This window comes from Dermochelys coriacea, chromosome 3 (assembly GCF_009764565.3).
Source record: "Dermochelys coriacea isolate rDerCor1 chromosome 3, rDerCor1.pri.v4, whole genome shotgun sequence".
Lineage (NCBI taxonomy): Eukaryota > Metazoa > Chordata > Testudines > Dermochelyidae > Dermochelys > Dermochelys coriacea.
The window spans coordinates 112,674,953-112,695,557 of record NC_050070.1 but is presented as its reverse complement, the minus strand read 5'-3'; the positions used below and the strand labels follow the sequence as shown (position 1 = coordinate 112,695,557).

Below are 20,605 nucleotides of genomic sequence, written 5' to 3'. Positions count from 1 at the left end.
AAGAGCTTCTTTTCCATGGGTCCAGATGATGATGATGTCATCAATGTAGCGCAAGTAGAGTAGGGGCATTAGGGGACGAGAGCTGAGGAAGCGTTGTTCTAAGTCAGCCATAAAAATGTTGGCATACTGTGGGGCCATGCGGGTACCCATCGCAGTGCCGCTGATTTGAAGGTATACATTGTCACCAAATGTGAAATAGTTATGGGTCAGGACAAAGTCACAAAGTTCTGCCACCAGGTTAGCCGTGACAGTATCGGGGATACCCGCATGGCCCCACAGTATGCAAAGAAACAAAGAAAACAACAGAACGCCACTAGCCATCACCTTCAGCCCCCAACTAAAACCTCTCCAACGCATCATCAAGGATATACAACCTATCCTGAAAGACGAGCCATCGCTCTCTCAGATCTTGGGAGACAGACCAGTCCTTGCTTACAGACAGCCCCCCAATCTGAAGCAAATACTCACCAGCAACCACACACCACACAACAGAACCACTAACCCAGGAACCTATCCTTGCAACAAAGCCCGTTGCCAACTCTGTCCACATATCTATTCGGGGGATACCATCATAGGGCCTAATCACATCAGCCACAATATCAGAGGCTCGTTCACCTGCGCATCTACCAATGTGATATATGCCATCATGTGCCAGCAATGCCCCTCTGCCATGTACATTGGCCAAACTGGACAGTCTCTACGTAAAAGAATGAATGGACACAAATCAGACGTCAAGAATTATAACATTCAAAAACCAATTGGAGAACACTTCAATCTCTCTGGTCACTCGATCACAGACCTAAGAGTGGCTATACTTCAACAAAAAAGCTTCAAAAACAGACTCCAAGGAGAGACTGCTGAATTGGAATTAATTTGCAAACTGGATACAATTAACTTAGGCTTGAATAGAGACTGGGAATGGATGAGTCATTACACAAAGTAAAACTATTTCCCCATGGTATTTCTCCCTCCCACCCCACCCCCCACTGTTCCTCTGATATTCTTGTTGACTGCTGGAATTAGCCTACCTTGCTTGTCACCATGAAAGGTTTTCCTCCTCCCCCCCACCCCGCTGGTGATGGCTTATCTTAAGTGATCACTCCTTACAGTGTGTATGATAAACCCATTGTTTCATGTTCTCTGTGTGTGTGTGTGTGTGTGTATATATAAATCTCTCCTCTGCTTTTTCCACCAAATGCATCCGATGAAGTGAGCTGTAGCTCACGAAAGCTTATGCTCTAATAAATTTGTTAGTCTCTAAGGTGCCACGGGTACTCCTTTTCTTTTTGTAATAGAATGAGCTCTGATTACCTTGACAGCTCTTCCTGGTTCTGCAGACTCCCATGCTTGTTTCATGGCTTTGATCTCATCTGCTCTCTCTGTGTCTTTCTTCAGTTCCAGCACCTCTGCCTCACTCTGTTCAATGACGAGACGCAAGATCCAGTAAGGTTTGTTCGGATCAGATTGCTGAAGGTGGAATCGAGCAAAGCAAGTGAACTAAACTTATTGGTTATCTACATTCATTATTTCTTTTTAGGATCTAGTCATTTTTTGCTGCTCTTTGATAATTTCCCACTTTTTTGAGAGTCCTGCACACTTTTGATATTCACTGCTTGGTAGAGCGTGATTGTCAAAGGAAGCCTCTTTTTTATTAATGCCATCCTCTGATGTTCACAGGTGTGCTCACACTCAGTAGGGAATTGCTGCACACCTGATGGCTGGAATTAAATAATCATGAAAGTTCTCTTATTCCATTTCATGTATATCAATGTTAAAAATAAATGTATCTCACTGACACTAGCTTACCAATGAGATAATCATTTTGGAAAAGGATGGTAATTTTCTGACTAAGAAGTCAATTATGCCTGATCAGTTCAGGTGCAGAGCTCCTTCTGAATAGAAAGAGTCTCGGCCACCTCTGTAGCAGCATGTCACTTTTCGCCTACATCCTACAAAGGGCTCTCTGAACAGTCAAGATACATTCAGAGAGGAGGTGGGTGTGTCTTTTCCCATTCCCAGCAGAGCTGATGGTAGACATCTAACACAATTGGAAGTTCTATCGATTTTCTGAGTTAGCATGGATTTCCCCCACCTCCCCCACATGAAGCTGTAGGTATATGAAGAGGCCTCCCAGAACCATTAGGAAGAAATTCTGCATGAAAACCTCATGGAGACATCCTCCACTTTAACTCCCTCCTATGGCAGGTTTCAGAGTAGCAGCCGTGTTAGTCTGTATTCGCAAAAAGAAAAGGAGTACCCGTGGCACCTTAGAGACTAACAAATTTATTAGAGCATAAGCTTTCGTGAGCTACAGCTCACTTCATCGGATGCATTTGGTGGAAAAAAAAATCCACCAAATGCATCCGATGAAGTGAGCTGTAGCTCACGAAAGCTTATGCTCTAATAAATTTGTTAGTCTCTAAGGTGCCATGGGTACTCCTTTTCTTTTTCCCTCCTATGGGTTTCCCGTAGAAGGATGATTAAAATTAAAATGATACCACTAAAGGATGAATTATCATTGTTTTCTCTCATTGGGAATTAGTCTATCTGCAATCTATAAAGGTCAATTAGACCATTTAGTAAAGATTGTATGCTAAAAATGGTTTATCTTTGCTTTTGCCCCTCACTCCATTTTAATGACTTGGCTCACTATTGATCTGGAATTTACTGGGCCTGATTCTGCTCTTACTTATACCTGTGTATATTGGCAGTAGCTCCAATGAAGTCAATACAGTTCCATGGCTGTAAGCTGACTTTTGTCAGTTTGCACAAATCTTATTGTCATTTAAAATGTTTTAATTATACATATTTTTTAATTTTAAGAAATTATGAAAGTTTTTAGAAACAAAAGAAATTAGCACTTGGAGTAATTTAAAAACAAGTTTTGAAAGATCTGAAGGTTTCTACAAACTGATCAATCTTTGACACAAATCACATTTTCTCCCTAAGTGTTTGTGTTCATGAGGGGATTTTACAGTAGTGTTTCAGTTATCAGAACATTGTCCATTTTGTGAGCAAAACATCTAATTTTCAAAATAAATTTTCATTGCACTAAAATGGTCAAATTTTTTTCTCAGCTCTGCATCATTGGTCTCTTAAAATAGGAGTATACTGTAGATCTGAAAGGCTAACAGCAGCCTTGCACCAGATAGTTGATATACTGGTGTTTTGCTCTTTTGCAAAAGGAACAAATCCTGCCTACCCAGCCTTGGCCAAGGGAGGACCACATGAGCAGGCTGGATGCAAGCAGCCTCTGCAGGGGATGAACACTGCTTGCATGCCACAGAACCCTTACATTGTGCTACCTCAGAAGAGGGGAGTTGGTGGGCAGGGGCAATGCCAGCAAATCTACCACTAAGTGGCTCCACCAGCCACTCCAGTCTAGTTGCCTGATAGGAGGGTTGTAACCAACACCTAAGCTACTTCAGATCTGAAGCTGGATGTTGTGGAAAGTCTCCTTTCTTCATTCTTGGGCCCCTGTGGAATCCCAAGTACTGCATAGCTGCTTAGGCTGTGTACTAGGGCCAGGAATTCCCCTGAAGTGCAAGTCATGAGATCAACATATCTTTCATGTAAGTGAGGCTGGATCTCCAAAAGGGGCTGGATGAAGCTTGTCTCCGAAATGATATTGTTGTGACCAAACAAGTACATCAATCATATAATACAAGATAAACATATTTTACAAATATCATCTAACATTTCTACATATTTAGGAAGGAGACAAAGCATGATATAGAGAAATATATGTATTCCTGGTTATTCTGCTTTAGCTGCCTGTAAGTACTTTTACATCCTGTATGAGGACACAATTTATTTGTGAACATGGAACCACCAAATAATATAATTTTATGCCAAAGAACATCTAGGAAATGTTGGGGTTGCACATATACTTTATCTACAGGCTTCCTTGATTTATTCTTACCTGAGATTCTGGTCTAGATGCTGTTTTATCTTTACTGGACTTTTCTTTTTCTGTCTTCTCAGTTGCTTTATCTTTTGTTTTTCTAGTTGTTTTAGGAGTGCTTGCAGATTTTGGCCCTTCAAAATTGCTATAACAATCCTGGTTTACTGCTGGAATGGGTTCATCATGTTTCTCACCATGTGCTATCCATACATCGTTGTGAGGATGGTGTGAATTATTTAAGACCATTACCAACAGCGAACAAACGTCCCCACATTATATCCGGGATGGAACAGAAAAGTCATTCAACAATACAGAAAGAAAAAGAGAAACCAGTTAATGATTTTGTGATATTAAGCACTGAATTAGCATTGTTTGGCAGAAAAAGGAGAAAAATAAACGTAGGGCAAGAAAAACTTTAATACTTGGCTTAGAAAAGGCCAGATTCTGATATCCTTTTTGTCTTAAATAGTACCTTACTTAGGCCTCAACTGTGGTGTTGCCATAAGCCCTGTGTACAGGGCTGTGCATCGTTTCATTGACCCAGGAGCAGCCCAGTAATCAAACTGTGACTCAGAAAACCACAATCTCCCTCTTGGTTCCCCACCATGGTCCAAGACGAATGTCACCTATGCAAGCCCAATAGCATATATCACCTGATGCACGGCTGGCCACAGTACTGGGTGAGTGTGAGTGGGGTAAAGCTACACCTCTTATTGCCCACAAGCATGGAGAGTGAAATGGGAAATGCAGGGGAGAGGGAAAGCAAAATATTGCACTGATTAAGAAACATTTTAAAGAATTGCATATACACTAAAATCAGGAAATTCAAAGTTATGGCTCTGATGTCAATCCCAACATATTTTGTATTACTGTCTGTACCATAATATTGTGTATGTGGCAGTGTGTCAGAGTAAAAGATGCTGAGAAAATCAGAACTGAACATCCTGAGGTATCTTCCCTTAGCTATGTGTGCATTAACAGATATTTTTTCATTTAACATGCTTGTTTTTAAAAAAGAAAAATACAGAAACTTGAAATAGCACACACAGTTTATGTGTTGAACTGAACAATGAGCTAGATCTTAAACTATCTCAGAGAGCTAAAAAGCTTTAAGTTTGAAATCTGAATCTTATCACCAATTCATATGCCTTGAAATATACAGAAAGATTATGTTGAACATGTAGATTTGATTACAAAAGGCAGACAGTTAATCCTATTTGGGAAATGGGGACTGGTAGAGTGTAAAGAAAAATGTAACTATTTTATAGCCTGTCAATCAATATTTCTTGAAATCTTTTTGTTACAAAGCCCTCTTTCTTAATGATTGTCTACACAGTAGTGTATACACACTACAGGGGTGTGATTCCTGAAGTGCACTAACACTTTGCTCATCAATTGGTCAGTGTAGACCCTGCTGGTGCTCACTAAAGGTTCCCCAGTGTGCTTTACACAGTACTGTTTCAAACAAAGCTAGAAAGTGCACTAGGGAATCCTCAGTGTGCACCAGCAGGGTCTACACAGACTAAGTAATGCTCAACACTTTAGTGCACTTTGGAAATCACATCCTTTATAGTGTGTGCATTATCCCACATGTAAACAAGCCCTTAGTGCCAAATGCAGCGCCATAACTGTGCTCCTACATCCTTTCAACTGAGTGCAAGCTTTCCTGCCATGGGGTCAGATCCAAAGCCTACTGAAGCCAGTGGAAAGACTGGAGCAGTCTCCTTCTTTGGGCTATATGGGACTATAAAAAGATAAGTAAACAACAGAGAAATGCATACAGTCTGAAATATTATTTTTGTTATGTAGAAAAATGTCTTCTCATACTAGATTTAAATAATATATGATGGCACTGCAGTGCTAAGCTTAAATTGACTCAAAATCACTGAAGCATATATTAACAAATGAAAGCAAAAATTAAAGCAATCACTGTAAATATTGAAAATAATAAAAACTCTAGAGGAAATGCTAGTATGAAATAAATATTGATGATATAACTTGAAGTTACAATATCATGACATTAATGACTTTATATTTAATATCCTATTACCATAGCATATTACCATAATAAATCAAGCTGGAGCATGTGCACTATTCTGTGAATTATTAACGTTTAAAGATAAAATATTTATATATAAAAAGTTTGTATTTATCTGAATACATTAGAGACAGGCAGTGCCATTAGCTAAATGATGCTTGATACAGTCATCTGCGTTTTGGGATGCTGCAAGTTTTTGCTGACTTCTTTAAAGACCTTGAAGGGTTCTGAATTTTAGTGTATTGACATCAGTGATGGGCAGCCGAGAGATCGCTACTGGGGATGCTTTGTAGAACCTAATATATGAATTTCCCATGTTTTTAAATAAGCACCTCCACCTTACTAAAAACGAACACTAAACATTCTGAGCCAGATTCTTGGCCCAGCTTACAGTCCCTTTGCATTGTTCCAGGGGTGGAAAGAAGCTGTAAATCTGGTCCAACTAACACCCTGTGAGAAGGAATCCCTGGGTGGCGCAGGGATGGCATAAGCAGCTCTACATCAATTCCTGCCCCCCCAAACTCTTGGTGTAAAGGTTAAACAGGGCATGGCTGGGATTCTGTTATGTTGTGCTCCAGAGTGATCCAGTGGCTGCAGGAATGGCTCAGAACCTGGCTGAGTTGTAGTTCTGGTCTTGCACTGGGTACAACAACTGGTCCCTTAAGACCCTGAGTCAGTAAGGTACTTAAATACCTGCCTAACTTTAACCAAGTCACCAGTCTTACTACTTACATGGTTAAAATTAGACAGGTGCTTAAGTGCCTTGCTGAACTGGAACCTAATAAGATAGGAAAAAAGAGGGAGACACGATGGAGGAAAGCATCAAGGACACAAGTGGGCTCCAGCTCACTGATCCTGTGGCAATCATAGGAAACTAAATGACAGAACATGGTAATTTTATAACCCTGCAGCTTGGATGCAACAGATACTGATAACTGACAGCCACTAATTAAAAGAGAATAGAGGAATCTGGTAGCAACTACGATATTTACATTGCATAACAATTTCCATTTCATAAATGCCAAGGCTAGAAAGGTCCATTAGATCATCCAGTCTGACCTCCTGTTTCACAGGCCATAGAATTTCACTAAGTGATTCCTGCAACAAACCCATAACCTCTGGTTGACTTAGAGCATCTCTTTTGGAAAGACATTCAGTCCTGATTAAAAGATTTCCAGTGATGGAGACTCCCCCATATCTTTAGGCAGAATATAAAGGTTTCTTGTGACCTTATCTTTGAACAGCTTTCATATGCCCATTGTCTGCAGCAGGTCTGTTAAATTTGGGAGGTGTAACCCCTCTGGGCTATGGAGGTGCCTTTTCTTTGTCCCATAAAATCCTATTCAAATTTGGCTGAGAATGAAAGTATTAAAAATTGCCATTTCCTTTCTCTCACTAGTGTTCCTCAGGAAATTTCTGGAAGCTTGTCAAAAATCAATGAACATTCCAAGGCTGAGCTCATGCTACCACCATAGCAGACTGGGGCATCAGAGAACTGCCACAGAACAGCTGTCAGAGAGAAGTGGGAAGAGAGCTGGGCTTGATTCTCTACCCACTGTAAACCTCTAACCCAGTGCATGGCCCCAGTGGACCATTTATCCCAAAGAACATCATGTCAGGCAGGAAATTTCCCCACCTCCTAGACTGGGAGAGATATATGGACTAGGCTCCCCACATTCCCCTCCCGCAGACTCACCTCATGGCTCCAGTGGACAATCACTCCTCTGGGGCAACAAGCAAGTCAGGAGGATCCCCAACTCCAAGGGCAGAGGAAAGAGAGACAGACAGACCAGGCAGGGCTTCCCCCTAACCAGACTTCAGCCCAGCACCTGGATCCAGCAATCCATTTCCCTCCCACTCTGGGAAAACTGCCTTCTCCTACAGTCAGTTTATGTTAGTCTCACAGCTCAAAGAGTAGCAGATTTGAAAGTGCAGTGTTGAAGGTTCAGGAGTCAGACCCTGCTGATGATTCATGATAAGGGGTGGAGGCTGCTACAGTTGCACATACAATTTTTTTTACCTTTATCTTAAACGCACACACACAAATCTGTGACCCTAAGAGCACCCCAATGCCAGTTGACATACTGTTGTCATGATAAATACCCAAAAGATGGCAAGTAATATATAATTGGAAAACTAATAACTCAATTATCATTAATATTCTTGTGTGATGTATGTACAATAAATCCAGAAAGGACTTTATCAATATGTTCTGGAAGTATGTTCTTAAAATGTATTTGGTAAGCAGTGCCTAAGCCACCTGTTCCAGACAAAGGAATCTGGTTTCACCTGTTTGACTATGTCTCTGATGTAAATTAAGGAAGGTGTGACCAAAGACTAAGCAAAGCACAATAACATGCAACCTAAACAAAGCCATCAGGACAGCAAGTGGAGAAAGCTGACCACTTAATCTCGATGTGGGATGGAGACTGCATGGGAAGACTTCCTTCCTCTTGAAACAGAGTCAATGAACTTTGGAAAGATAAGGAGAGAGAAAAATCCATTTGGGCAAGGAATCCATGAGGAGGCAAAGGAACTGAGCACTTTGAGCTCTGCGAAGGGTCCTGGCCAGAGAATCTGGTCAACTATGCAAAAAGAAAAGGAGTACTTGTGGCACCTTATAGACTAACAAATTTATTAGAGCATAAGCTTTCGTGAGCTACAGCTCACTTCATCGGATGCATTTGGTGGAAAAAACAGAGGAGAGATTTATATACACACACAGAGAACATGAAACAATGGGTTTATCATACACACTGTAAGGAGAGTGATCACTTAAGATAAACCATCACCAGCAGCAGGAGGGGGAAGAAGGAAAACCTTTCATGGTGACAAGCAAGGTAGGCTAATTCCAGCAGTTAACAAGAATATCTGAGGAACAGTGTGGAGTGCGGTGGGGTGGGGGGGAGAAATACCATGGGGAAATAGTTTTACTTTGTGTAATGACTCATCCATTCCCAGTCTGTATTCAAGCCTAAGTTAATTGTATCCAGTTTGCAAATTAATTCCAATTCAGCAGTCTCTCGTTGGAGTCTGTTTTTGAAGCTTTTTTGTTGAAGTATAGCCACTCTTAGGTCTGTGATTGAGTGACCAGAGAGATTGAAGTGTTCTCCAACTGGTTTTTGAATGTTATAATTCTTGACGTCTGATTTGTGTCCATTCATTCTTTTACATAGAGACTGTCCAGTTCGACCAATGTACATGGTAGGGGGGCATTGCTGGCACATGATGGCATATATCACATTGGTAGATGCGCAGGTGAACAAGCCTCTGATAGTGTGGCTGATGTGATTAGGCCCTATGATGGTGTCCCCTGAATAGATATGTGGACAGAGTTGGCAACGGGCTTTGTTGCAAGGATAGGTTCCTGGGTTCAAAAGAAGCCCTTGAGGAATTCCACCATGATTTCAACAATTTCCATCCCACCATCAACCTCAGCCTGGACCAGTCCACACAAGAGATCCACTTCCTGGACACTACGGTGCTAATAAGCGATGGTCACATAAACACTACCCTATATCGGAAACCTACTGACCGCTATTCCTACCTACATGCCTCTAGCTTTCATCCAGATCATACCACTCGATCCATTGTCTACAGCCAAGTTCTACGATATAACCGCATTTGCTCCAACCCCTCAGACAGAGACAAACACCTACAAGATCTCTATCATGCATTCCTACAACTACAATACCCACCTGCTGAAGTGAAGAAACAGATTGACAGAGCCAGAAGAGTACCCAGAAGTCACCTACTCCAGGACAGGCCCAACAAAGAAAATAACAGAACGTCACTAGCCATCACCTTCAGCCCCCAACTAAAACCTCTCCAACGCATCATCAAGGATCTACAACCTATCCTGAAGGACGACCCATCACTCTCACAGATCTTGGGAGACAGGCCAGTCCTTGCTTACAGACAGCCCCCCAATCTGAAGCAAATACTCACCAGCAACCACACACCACACAACAGAACCACTAACCCAGGAACCTATCCTTGCAACAAAGCCCGTTGCCAACTCTGTCCACATATCTATTCAGGGGACACCATCATAGGGCCTAATCACATCAGCCACACTATCAGAGGCTTGTTCACCTGCGCATCTACCAATGTGATATATGCCATCATGTGCCAGCAATGCCCCCCTACCATGTACATCGGTCGAACTGGACAGTCTCTATGTAAAAGAATGAATGGACACAAATCAGACGTCAAGAATTATAACATTCAAAAACCAGTTGGAGAACACTTCAATCTCTCTGGTCACTCGATCACAGACCTAAGAGTGGCTATACTTCAACAAAAAAGCTTCAGAAACAGACTCCAACGAGAGACTGCTGAATTGGAATTAGGCTTGAATAGAGACTGGGAATGGATGAGTCATTACACAAAGTAAAACTATTTCCCCATGTTATTTCTCCCCCCCACCCCACCCCACCCCCCACTGTTCCTCAGATATTCTTGTTAACTGCTGGAATTAGCCTACCTTGCTTGTCACCATGAAAGGTTTTCCTCCTTCCCCCTCCTGCTGCTGGTGATGGCTTATCTTAAGTGATCACCCTCCTTAAAGTGTGTATGATAAACCCATTGTTTCATGTTCTCTGTGTGTGTATATCAATCTCCCCTCTGTTTTTTCCACCAAATGCATCCGATGAAGTAAGCTGTTGCTCACGAAAGCTTATGATCTAATAAATTTGTTAGTCTCTAAGATGCCACAAGTACTCCTTTTCTTTTTGCGAATACAGACTAACACGGCTGCTACTCTGAAACCTGTCATTATGTGTGATCATGGGAGACTTTAACTTCCCAGATACAGACTGGAGGACGAGTGCTAGTGATAATAATAGGGCTCAGATTTTCCTAGATGAGATAGCTGCTGGATTCCTTCATCAAGTAGTTGCTGAACCGACTAGAGAGGATGCCATTTGAGATTTGGTTTTGTTGAGTAGTGAGGACCTCATAGAAGAAATGGTTGTAGGGGACAATCTTGGTTCAAGTGATCATGAGCTAATTCAGTTCAAACTTAACGGAAGGATTAACAAAAATAAATCTGCAACTAGGGTTTTTGATTTCAATAGGGCTGACTTTCAAAAATTAAGGGAATTAGTTAGGGAAGTGGATTGGACTGAACAAGTTTTGGATCTAAAGGCAGAGGAAGCCTGGGATTACTTTAAATCAAAGCTGCAGAAGCTATCGGAAGCCTGTATCCCAAGAAAAGGGAATAAATTCATAGGAAGGAGTTGTAGACCAAGCTGGATGAGCAAGCATCTCAGAGAGGTGATTAAGAAAAAGCAGAAAGCATACAGGGAGTGGAAGATGGGAGGGATCAGCAAGGAAAGCTACTTTACTGAGGTCAGAACATGTAGGGATAAAGTGAGACAGGCTAAAAGTCAAGTAGAGTTGGACCATGCAAAGGGAATTAAAACCAATAGTAAAAGGTTCTACAGCCATATAAATAAGAAGAAAACAAAGAAAGAAGAAGTGGGACCGCTTAACATTGAGGATGGAGTTAAGGTCAAGGAATATCTAAACAAATACTTTGCCTCAGTCTTTAATAAGACTAAAGAGGATCTGAGGGATAATGGTAGGACGACAAATGGGAATGAGTATATGGAGGTAGATATTGCCATATCTGAGGTAGAAGCGAAACTGAAACAGCTTAATGGGACTAAATCGAGGGGCCCAGATAATCTTCATTCAAGAATATTAAAGGAATTGGCACTTGAAATTGCAAGCCTATTAGCAAGAATTTTTAATGAATTGTAAACTCAGGGATTGTACCGTATGACTGGAGAATTGCTAATATAGTTCCCATTTTTAAGAAAGGAAAAACAAGCGATCTGGGTAACTATAGGCCTGTGAGTTTGACATCTGTAGTATGCAAGGTCTTGGAAAAAATTTTGAACGAGAAAGTAGTTAAGGACACTGAGGTCAATGGTAAATGGGACAACATACAACATGGTTTTACAAAAGGTAGATCGTGCCAAACCAACCTGATTTCCTTTTTTGAGAAAGTAACAGATTTTTTAGACAAAGGAAACATAGTGGATCTAATTTACCTAGATTTCAGTAAGGCATTTGGTACCAGGCCACATAGGGAATTATTAGTTAAATTGGAAAAGATGGGGATCAATATGAACATTGAAAGGTGGATAAGGAATTGGTTAACAGGGAGACTACAGGTCCTACTGAAAGGTGAACTGTCAGGCTGGAGGGAGGTTACCAGTGGAGTTCCTCAGGTATCAGTTTTGGGACCAATCTTATTTAATCTTTTTATTACTGACCTCGGCACAAAAAGTGGGAGTGTGCTAATAAAGTTTGTGGATGATACAAAGCTGGGAGATATTGCCAATTTAGAGAAGGACCGGGAAATCATACAGGAAGATTTGGATGACCTTATAAACTGGAATAATAGTAATAGGATGAAATTTAATAGTGAGAAGGTTATGCATTTAGGGATTAATAATTAGAATTTTAGTTATAAGCTGGGGACGCATCAATTAGAAGTAATGGAGGAGAAGTATCTTAGAGTATTGGTTGATCATAGGATGATTATGAGCTGCCAATGTGATATGGCCGTGAAAAAAGCTAATGTGGTCTTGGGATGCATCAGGCGAGGTATTTCCAGTAGAGATAAGGAGGTTTTAGTACCGTTATACAAGGTATTAGTGAGACCTCACCTGAAATACTGTGTGCAGTTCTGGTCTCCCATGTTTCAGAAGGATGAATTCAAATTGGAACAGGTACAGAGAAGGGCTACTAGGATGATCCGAGGAATGGAAAACCTGTCTTATAAAAGGAGACTCAAGGAGCTTGGCTTGTTTAGCCTAACTAAAAGAAGGTTGAGGGGAGATATGCTTGCTCTCTATAAATATATCAGAGGGATAAATATCGGAAAGGGAGAGAAATTATTTAAGCTCAGTACCAATGTGGACACAAGAACAAATGGATATAAACTGGTCTTTGAGAAGTTTAGACTTGAAATTAGACGAAGGTTTCTAGCCATCAGAGAAGTGAACTTTTGTAATAGCCTTCCAAGGGAAGCAATGGGGGCAAAAAGACCTATCTGGCTTTAATATTAAATTTGATAAATTTATGAAGGGGATGGTATGATGGGACAACATGAGTTTGGTAATTAATTGATCTTTAACTATTCATGGTAAATAGGCCCAATGGCCTGTGATGGGATGTTAGATGGGGTGGGATCTGAGTTACTACAGAAAATTCTTTCCTGGGTATCTGGTTGGTGAATCTTGCCCATATGCTCGGGGTTTAGCTGATCGCCATATTTGGTGTTGGGAAGGAATTTTCCTCCAGGGGAGATTGGAAGAGGCCCTGGAGGTTTTTCGCATTCCTCTGTAGCATGGGGCACGGGTCACTTGCTGGAGGATTCTCTCCTCCTTGAAGTCTTTGAACCACGATTTGAGGACTCCAATAGCTCAGACATAGGTGAGAGGTTTTTCGCAGGAGTCTGTGGCCTGCGTTGTGCAGGAGGTCGGACTAGATGATGACAATTGTCCCTTCTGACCTTATTATCTATGAATCTATGAATCTACAGGATCTCTATCAAGCATTCTTAAAACTACAATACCCACCTGGTGAAGTGAAGAAACAGATTGACAGAGCCAGAAGGGTACCCAGAAGTCACCTACTATAAGACAGGCCCAACAAAGAAAGTAACAGAACGCCACTAGCCGTCAACTATAGCCCCCAAGTAAAACCTCTCCAGTGCATCATCAAGGATCTCCAACCTATCCTAAAGGACGATTCCTCACTCTCACAGACCTTGGGAGACAGGCCAGTCCTCGCTTACAGACAGCCCCCCAACCTGAAGCAAATACTCACCAGCAATTACACACCACACAACAAAAACACTACCCAGGAACCAATAATCCCTGCAACAAACCCCATTGCCATCTCTGTCCGCATATCTATTCAAGGGACACCATCACAGGACCTAACCACATCAGCCACACTATTAGGGGCTCGTTCACCTGCACATCTACCAATGTGATATATGCCATCATGTGCCAGCAATGCCCCTCTGCCATGTACATTGGCCAAAACGGACAGTCTCTATGCAAAAGAATAAATGGACACAAATCAGACATCAAGAATTGTAACATTAAAAAATCAGTAGGAGAGCACTTCAATCTCCCTGGTCACTCAATAACAGACTTAAAAGTAACTATTCTTCAACAAAAAAACTTCAAAACCAGACTTCAATGAGAAACTGCAGAACTGGAATTAATTTGCAAACTTGACACAATCAAATTAGGCCTGAATAAAGACTGGGAGTGGCTGGGTCACTACAAAAAGTAATTTTCCCTCCGTTGATACTCACCTCTTCTTGTCAACTGTTGGGAATGGGCCATGTCCACCCTAATTGAATTAGCCTCATTAGAACTGACCCCTCACTTGGAAGGCAACTCCCATCTTTTCATGTGCTGTAATATATATACTGCTTACTGTATTTTTCACTCTGTGAATCTGATGAAGTGGGTTTTAGCCCACGAAAGCTTATACCCAAATAAATCTGTTAGTCTCTAAGGTGCCACAAGGACTCCTTGTTGTTTTTGCTTGTAACCCTTTCTAACTTTATTCCCCATACTTGGTATCACTTAAACCTATGTCTTTTTGTTTAATGAACTTGTTTTACTTTTAGTATAAACAAATTTAGTGCTGTGATTAAAACAGCGTTTGTTAACCCGTGTTAAGGTAATAAGCTGCTGAATACTGTCTCCTTAAGTGAGCAGCTAACTTAATAACCTCTGTGAGTGTTAAGTGAGAGGGCTGGACACTGCAGGAAGCCATCTCTGGGGATCTCAGGAGGTGGGGTTCACTCATTGTTACTTATTAGACAAGGTCTGGACTGCCAGAGTCCAGAAGAGTTTGCTGGCAGGACAGACAAGCTAGTGTGTCAGGGAGCTGATACATAGCTCTTCAGCAGCAAAACTCTCAATTGCTGTGGCTGCGAAGGGTAACATAGGAAGTCACAATTCTGGGAACCCCAGTAGATGGTCACACAAAAACTATAATAAAAATGGTATTTGGTTTGCAAAGCACTTGAAATTTAGAACATGCCAAATGTACAAGTTGCCCAGGCAATTTTAAGTTGCCTTCCTCATGTTATGAATTATAATCCAGTCTATAATTACATGATCACCAACTATTTTTTCCACAGGATCTCAGCCTCATTCAGTGCACAAGATGGACACACTGGGAGCAGAATTAAAGGTTGCACAGGCAATCAAAAATTTGGTATTTCCTAACTTTCAAGTACTTGACTTTGCAATCTAAATAACCTTCTTTTAATGTAGTTTTGTTTATGTAATATATAGCAATATCTCCGGTACAATACAGACATTTCCCAATATAGCATGTATAGCAACCAACCTATTATTATTGCTGAGATAGTATTTGCTATTTTCCCCCAGTCCTCATCACTAAAAAAAAAAATACTGCCAAACAGCAGCTCTAAGGAATTTTAAGAAAGAAAAGAAAAAACAGCAAAAATTAATCAATGGAATTTAAAATTTTGGGCAAGATGTTGGTTTTCACCTGCAACCTGGATTCAGATTCAAAATCTGGTACTAGCATCCACCTATCTTAAATAGATCTTGGGCTGAACCCGAACCCTGAATCCAAACACCTCTGAATGTTGAGGGGGTTGTAATGCAGATTAATATTTAGTAGCTCTGGCACATCTCTTGGATATTACTATTATTATTAACTATTTATCTACAGTAGTACTAGGGATATATGTAGCACTTTACAAAACACAAATGACAATTGCGTGCAAAGAATTGACTTTCACCTAAACATTTGTGAAACAATAATTTATAGACCACATGATAACTACTGGTCTTCATCTAAAAGGTGAATTATTTAAAAAAAAGAAAAACCTCAGACAAATGCACATGTTAATTTAAAAGAACAACATGTTCTTGTCCTGACAAGTTAATTCCAGTACAAAAATCTACTGCAGATGGCACTGTTGTCTTATATTAAAAAGTACCAACAGAAACCATGAAGGTTTGTTACAGGAATTTTCCATCTTGCTCAATGCAGCTTTCTTAAAATTCCCATGATGAAAGAGTTCTTTTTTGTTATATACCAGTATTGTTGTATCTATGAATTGTGTTTGAAAATCAATGTTCACTTTAAATTTTTTGTTACGACTCCTCCTGGCACTATCCATCTCTCTGAAAAATGACATAATTTGTTACACCACAGGGGAGCCTAGGATGGTAAAGCCAAGTTTCCAAACTGCTTTAATAATGGGTTCACATTCAGAAGGAGGTTTAGAATATTCAGTGTCATTTTGTTCCAAATATGCTTACTGTATTTTAAGTATTTTCATACCATCTATACAAAACTGTCCAGATAAAATATTACTATTAGTAGTAACACTGGTTCATATACTAAATATTAGTATTGATTTAATTTTGCAGTACTTTAAAATATACCTTATTTTCAGATATGTCCTGTGAGTTTTAAATGCAATGCTACTGGGTTATCTTGGAAGACAGATAGTATTAGGGGACAGAGTAATCTCTTTTAGCCCTTAAAATGAATCCCTATATAAGGATACTCTGTATCATTCACCAGACTAAAATATTTGTATTGAGCCCAATGTGGCAAGCACTACTTTGTGAGGAAGCCCTTTGTTAATAGAAGTGTGACAGCAGGCCCTTTGTTAATAAAAATCCCTCCTAAAGTCTCCCTTATTTCTTCCTCCTGGGCTCACTCCTGCTCTCAATAAAGTCAATGACACCACTTCCATTAACTTCAACGGTGCGAGATCAGGCCCTATATAAAAAAATTGCTTTTTTAATATGTAGTGATGGATTTTAAATCTCCTTTTTAAAATATGCCTTTAAAAGAGAAATAAAGAAAATGAGTTCAGTCAACTAGGGAATAAATCAGTCCATGTTAAAAATGTAATTAATTATTGGTAAAGAATGGCTAAGGTAAAAATTAGAAAATCTGAAGACATACAAATCAGCTACTCTAAATGATTTACATCCTCAAATATTAACACAATTGCTTAAAAACTGTATTGAACCACTAAAAATTATTTTGGAATAGTCCTGGAGAATCAGGAAGGATACAAGAAGACTGAAAAAAGCGAATGTTATAATAATCTTCAAAAAGAGGGATGCTATTAATTACCATCTGATAAATTCAATGTCAGTCCCCAATATAATACTGTAGTGAAACTGATAATAAAAGAAAGCTCTAGAAGATAATATAGCAATGGGTGACAAACAGCATGAATATATAAAGATCAAATCTTGCTAAACAAATTTGATAGTGTGTATATATCAATCAAACAAATTGGTGGATGATCAGAATGCGGTAGATATATTATGTTTATATTTCAGTAAAGCATCTCACAAAACCTCTCTCTGTCATATGGATTGAAAACTGACTGGTGGAATTTCAGCACTCATGACATATGACAATTTATTCAGTGGGGGGGAAGAGCCTTGTGGGAAACTGCAGGGATTGATGTTGTCTGATTTTATTTAACAACTTCACTGATGATCTGGAAGAGGGGATCAACAGCATGTTAATGAAATTCACAGACAACACCAAATTGCCAAAGGGAGCCAGAGAGATTAGATTTCAGAGTAGCAACCGTGTTAGTCTGTATTCGCAAAAAAGAAAAGGAGTACTTGTGGCACCTTAGAGACTAACACATTTATTTGAGCATAAGCTTTCGTGAGCTACAGCTCACTTCATCGGATCCATCCAATGAAGTGAGCTGTAGCTCACGAAAGCTTATGCTCAAATAAATTTGTTAGTCTCTAGAGAGATTAGAAACATGGTACTAGCTCACTTTTCAACTACTGTCCCTTTCCCTTTTATCTTTGCTCAAATGCTTATCTTCTGTCTCCACCATGGATCTTCACCAAGCTTATTTTTTACTTTTTCTTGACTACATCTCAGAGCCTAGTTTTCCTTCTTCATCCTCCTTGACCTCTCTAATGCCTTTGTCACTGTCAGTTACTTCCTCCTTATTAATATAGTCTTTCCTTAGGTTTGTTACCATCCTCCCGATTCTCTTGCTGCTTCTCTGACTATTCCTTCAGCATCTCTTTCAGTAGATCCTCTCCCGCTCTCTGGAAGCTCTGCCCACTAACAGCTTTGTGTTTTCTTCCATTTGCCCCTTACGAATGGAACGCCCTCACAAACTCAGGTAGCCCCAGTTAGATAGAATGGGTCAGGCAGACCTGTCTTAAAGGGATGTGTGTTTGCATATGAGCTGTAAACAGTCCTCAGGCAGTGACAGGGGGAAGAAAGAAGGCAAAGATGATCTGCATCTTAGTAAAATAGTATAACTCCTCTCCCCACATGCCATATCTCCTTGCTCTGGGCTGGAAGGAACTTTTTTCTAGGGGTCACTCTCAGGAAAATAGACTTCAAAGGGTGACTGAACTATAAAAGTAAGGGGCAAAAACACCCCAGTTCTCTCATCCTATCCATATCTCTCTTTTCACCTAAAAAGACAAAAGAAATAGCTATTGGATTTTGAGAGCAGATCCTGGCCTGAGAATTTAAAAGAACTGCTTTAATATTTCGGGTTTCAGAGTAGCAGCCGAGTTAGTCTGTATTTGCAAAAAAAGAAAAGGAGTACTTGTGGCACCTTAGAGACTAACAAATTTATTTGAGCATAAGCTTTCGTGAGCTACAGCTCACTTCATCGGATGCATCCACAAGTACTCCTTTTCTTTTTAATATTTCAGAAATTCTTCCATTCACACACATGAAAACCAGATATAGACACATGAGATGCACGTACAAGAAATATTTCCTTGGGGTGTCTCTCTTAACAGATTCATTCCCAGTTGGATTTCGAAGTGTAAACAGAAAGCCTAAATAAATTTTCTATAGCCATTAAGTTAAGACTGCTGAGCCCCATTATTAATTTCTGTGTGTCACTTTTGGTATTCTGGAACCACTCTGTAGTAACATCTTGACCCTTGTACTTTATTTACCAATGTCACTATTATTAACAGATGGTCTGACGCAGTCCCACTGACTGAGATCTCCATGAACTTCACTCCTCTATTCATACATTTAACCAACCAAATAAATGTTATTTATATTTTAAACCAACTTTCTAAATTTAATTTTTAGTTCTAGATGTGGTTTGGTTGAAAGTGATAGAAAGTGACATTAATGACAAATTGTGACAGGGTTTGCATGGCCCAATAATATGAAATGTTAAATCTAAGCCTGATTCAGCTTCCAAGTACAGTGAGTCAGAATCACCCTGGCTAGCACAAGCAGATGGAAACTACACCTTGCTGCATTGTTCAGGTCCATTGCGCCTCAAGGAAGATTTGCTGAAAGGAGGGCTGGTAGCAGCAGCATCAACATGTGTCCTGGGTTGCTGTCTCTGCTAGCGGTAGGCAGCTTTGATCATTGTTGGTGGCTCCATACAAGTCCTGCAGAGGCTGCACTAGCAATGTGCTGAGTTACTTCATCTCCTGACCTCCCATCCATGACCAGTGATGTCTATTTTGGAGTCTGTGTTGGGTACTTGTGGGTGCATAGCAAAAGGAGAGTTTGTGAACCCCTAATGCTCCTCCACTGCCAGAGAATAGCATCTTCTGCATGATCCTGGAACAAATGTGACTAATATTTGGTTTTATACTGAATGCACCAAGCTAAGAGGCACAGAGTTTGACCTCAGAGCCTCTTTCTTAATTTTATTACCACCTCGTCACTGTATTATGCAGAGAGATGCAGTGGAAATGCATACACAGACCGATAATGCAACTTACAAGTACCAATCTGTCTTTATTTATTTAGAAGCCCTTGCCAGCAAGCTACCAAAAAAGCAAAATAACTGATTTTCATTAGAGATTTCTTAGAAATACACTGCATCCATCCACCCTTCTATCTGACATAGCTAATAGCTAGCTAGCCTCTTAGTTTGCTACCAAAAGTATGAAGTCATTGATTCACCACTTTTCAATAGTAAACAATTAATACTCTTTCTGAAACATATCCGGGGCTTTTACAGACGATTCTACCACAGTAAGTAATTGTGTATGGAAGAACTGAAATTTTTAAAAGTATATTGCTAAATTATGCTTGGTCACTGTGGACTTGATTGTGCCTGTTAGGCACAACCCGGAATAAGGGGTGATGTGGAACTGTACTGTCCTAGGGGGAGCGCTGAGAGGCAAATTGCATCCTGAGCCCCCAGTTATATTACTGAACCCCATCAGGCAGTCTGCTCCCCCTTGCATGCCCAGCTGTATAGGGTGTTTAGAGGAGACTGACACAGTCATTGCCCATCTTCCTCTCCTTTTCACTCTTCAATGCTTCCATGCTCCTCCAGGAAACTAGTGTCTGACTACTTCCTGCACCTTCTTTGAGTGCAGGGACTGCAGTTCTGCCTGGCCCTTTTGCAGACTGTGAGGTGTAAGCCTCCATATTCCCTCATCTCCCTAATGCATATCCATATAAAAGCCAGACAGAGTGAGCAATGACTAGTGGCAGAGTGGGCTTTCATTAAATATTCCTGAAATAATGTACGTGTGTGTGTTTGGAGGTTGCTGAGGCTCCAACTGGGTTCTACCAGCAAAATACTGATTTACTGACAAGAACTAGTTCTGTAGTTGATTAAGAAATAGAGATGTTTT

The 20,605-nt window shown here is 40.4% G+C and overlaps 1 protein-coding gene across 2 annotated transcripts in view; it reads right to left on the bottom strand.

The window, feature by feature from the left end:
* ADGB (androglobin) overlaps positions 1–20,605 on the bottom strand; it is a 228,747-nt gene that overhangs the window by 18,984 nt on the left and 189,158 nt on the right. For both annotated transcript variants that reach the window (XM_038395342.2, XM_038395345.2), the window contains 2 exons: positions 3,923–4,104; positions 1,312–1,467 (listed from right to left, as the gene is read on the bottom strand). In XM_038395342.2, coding sequence (XP_038251270.1) covers positions 1,312–1,467; positions 3,923–4,104 — 338 coding nt within the window. The remainder of the gene's footprint in view (positions 1–1,311; positions 1,468–3,922; positions 4,105–20,605) is intronic.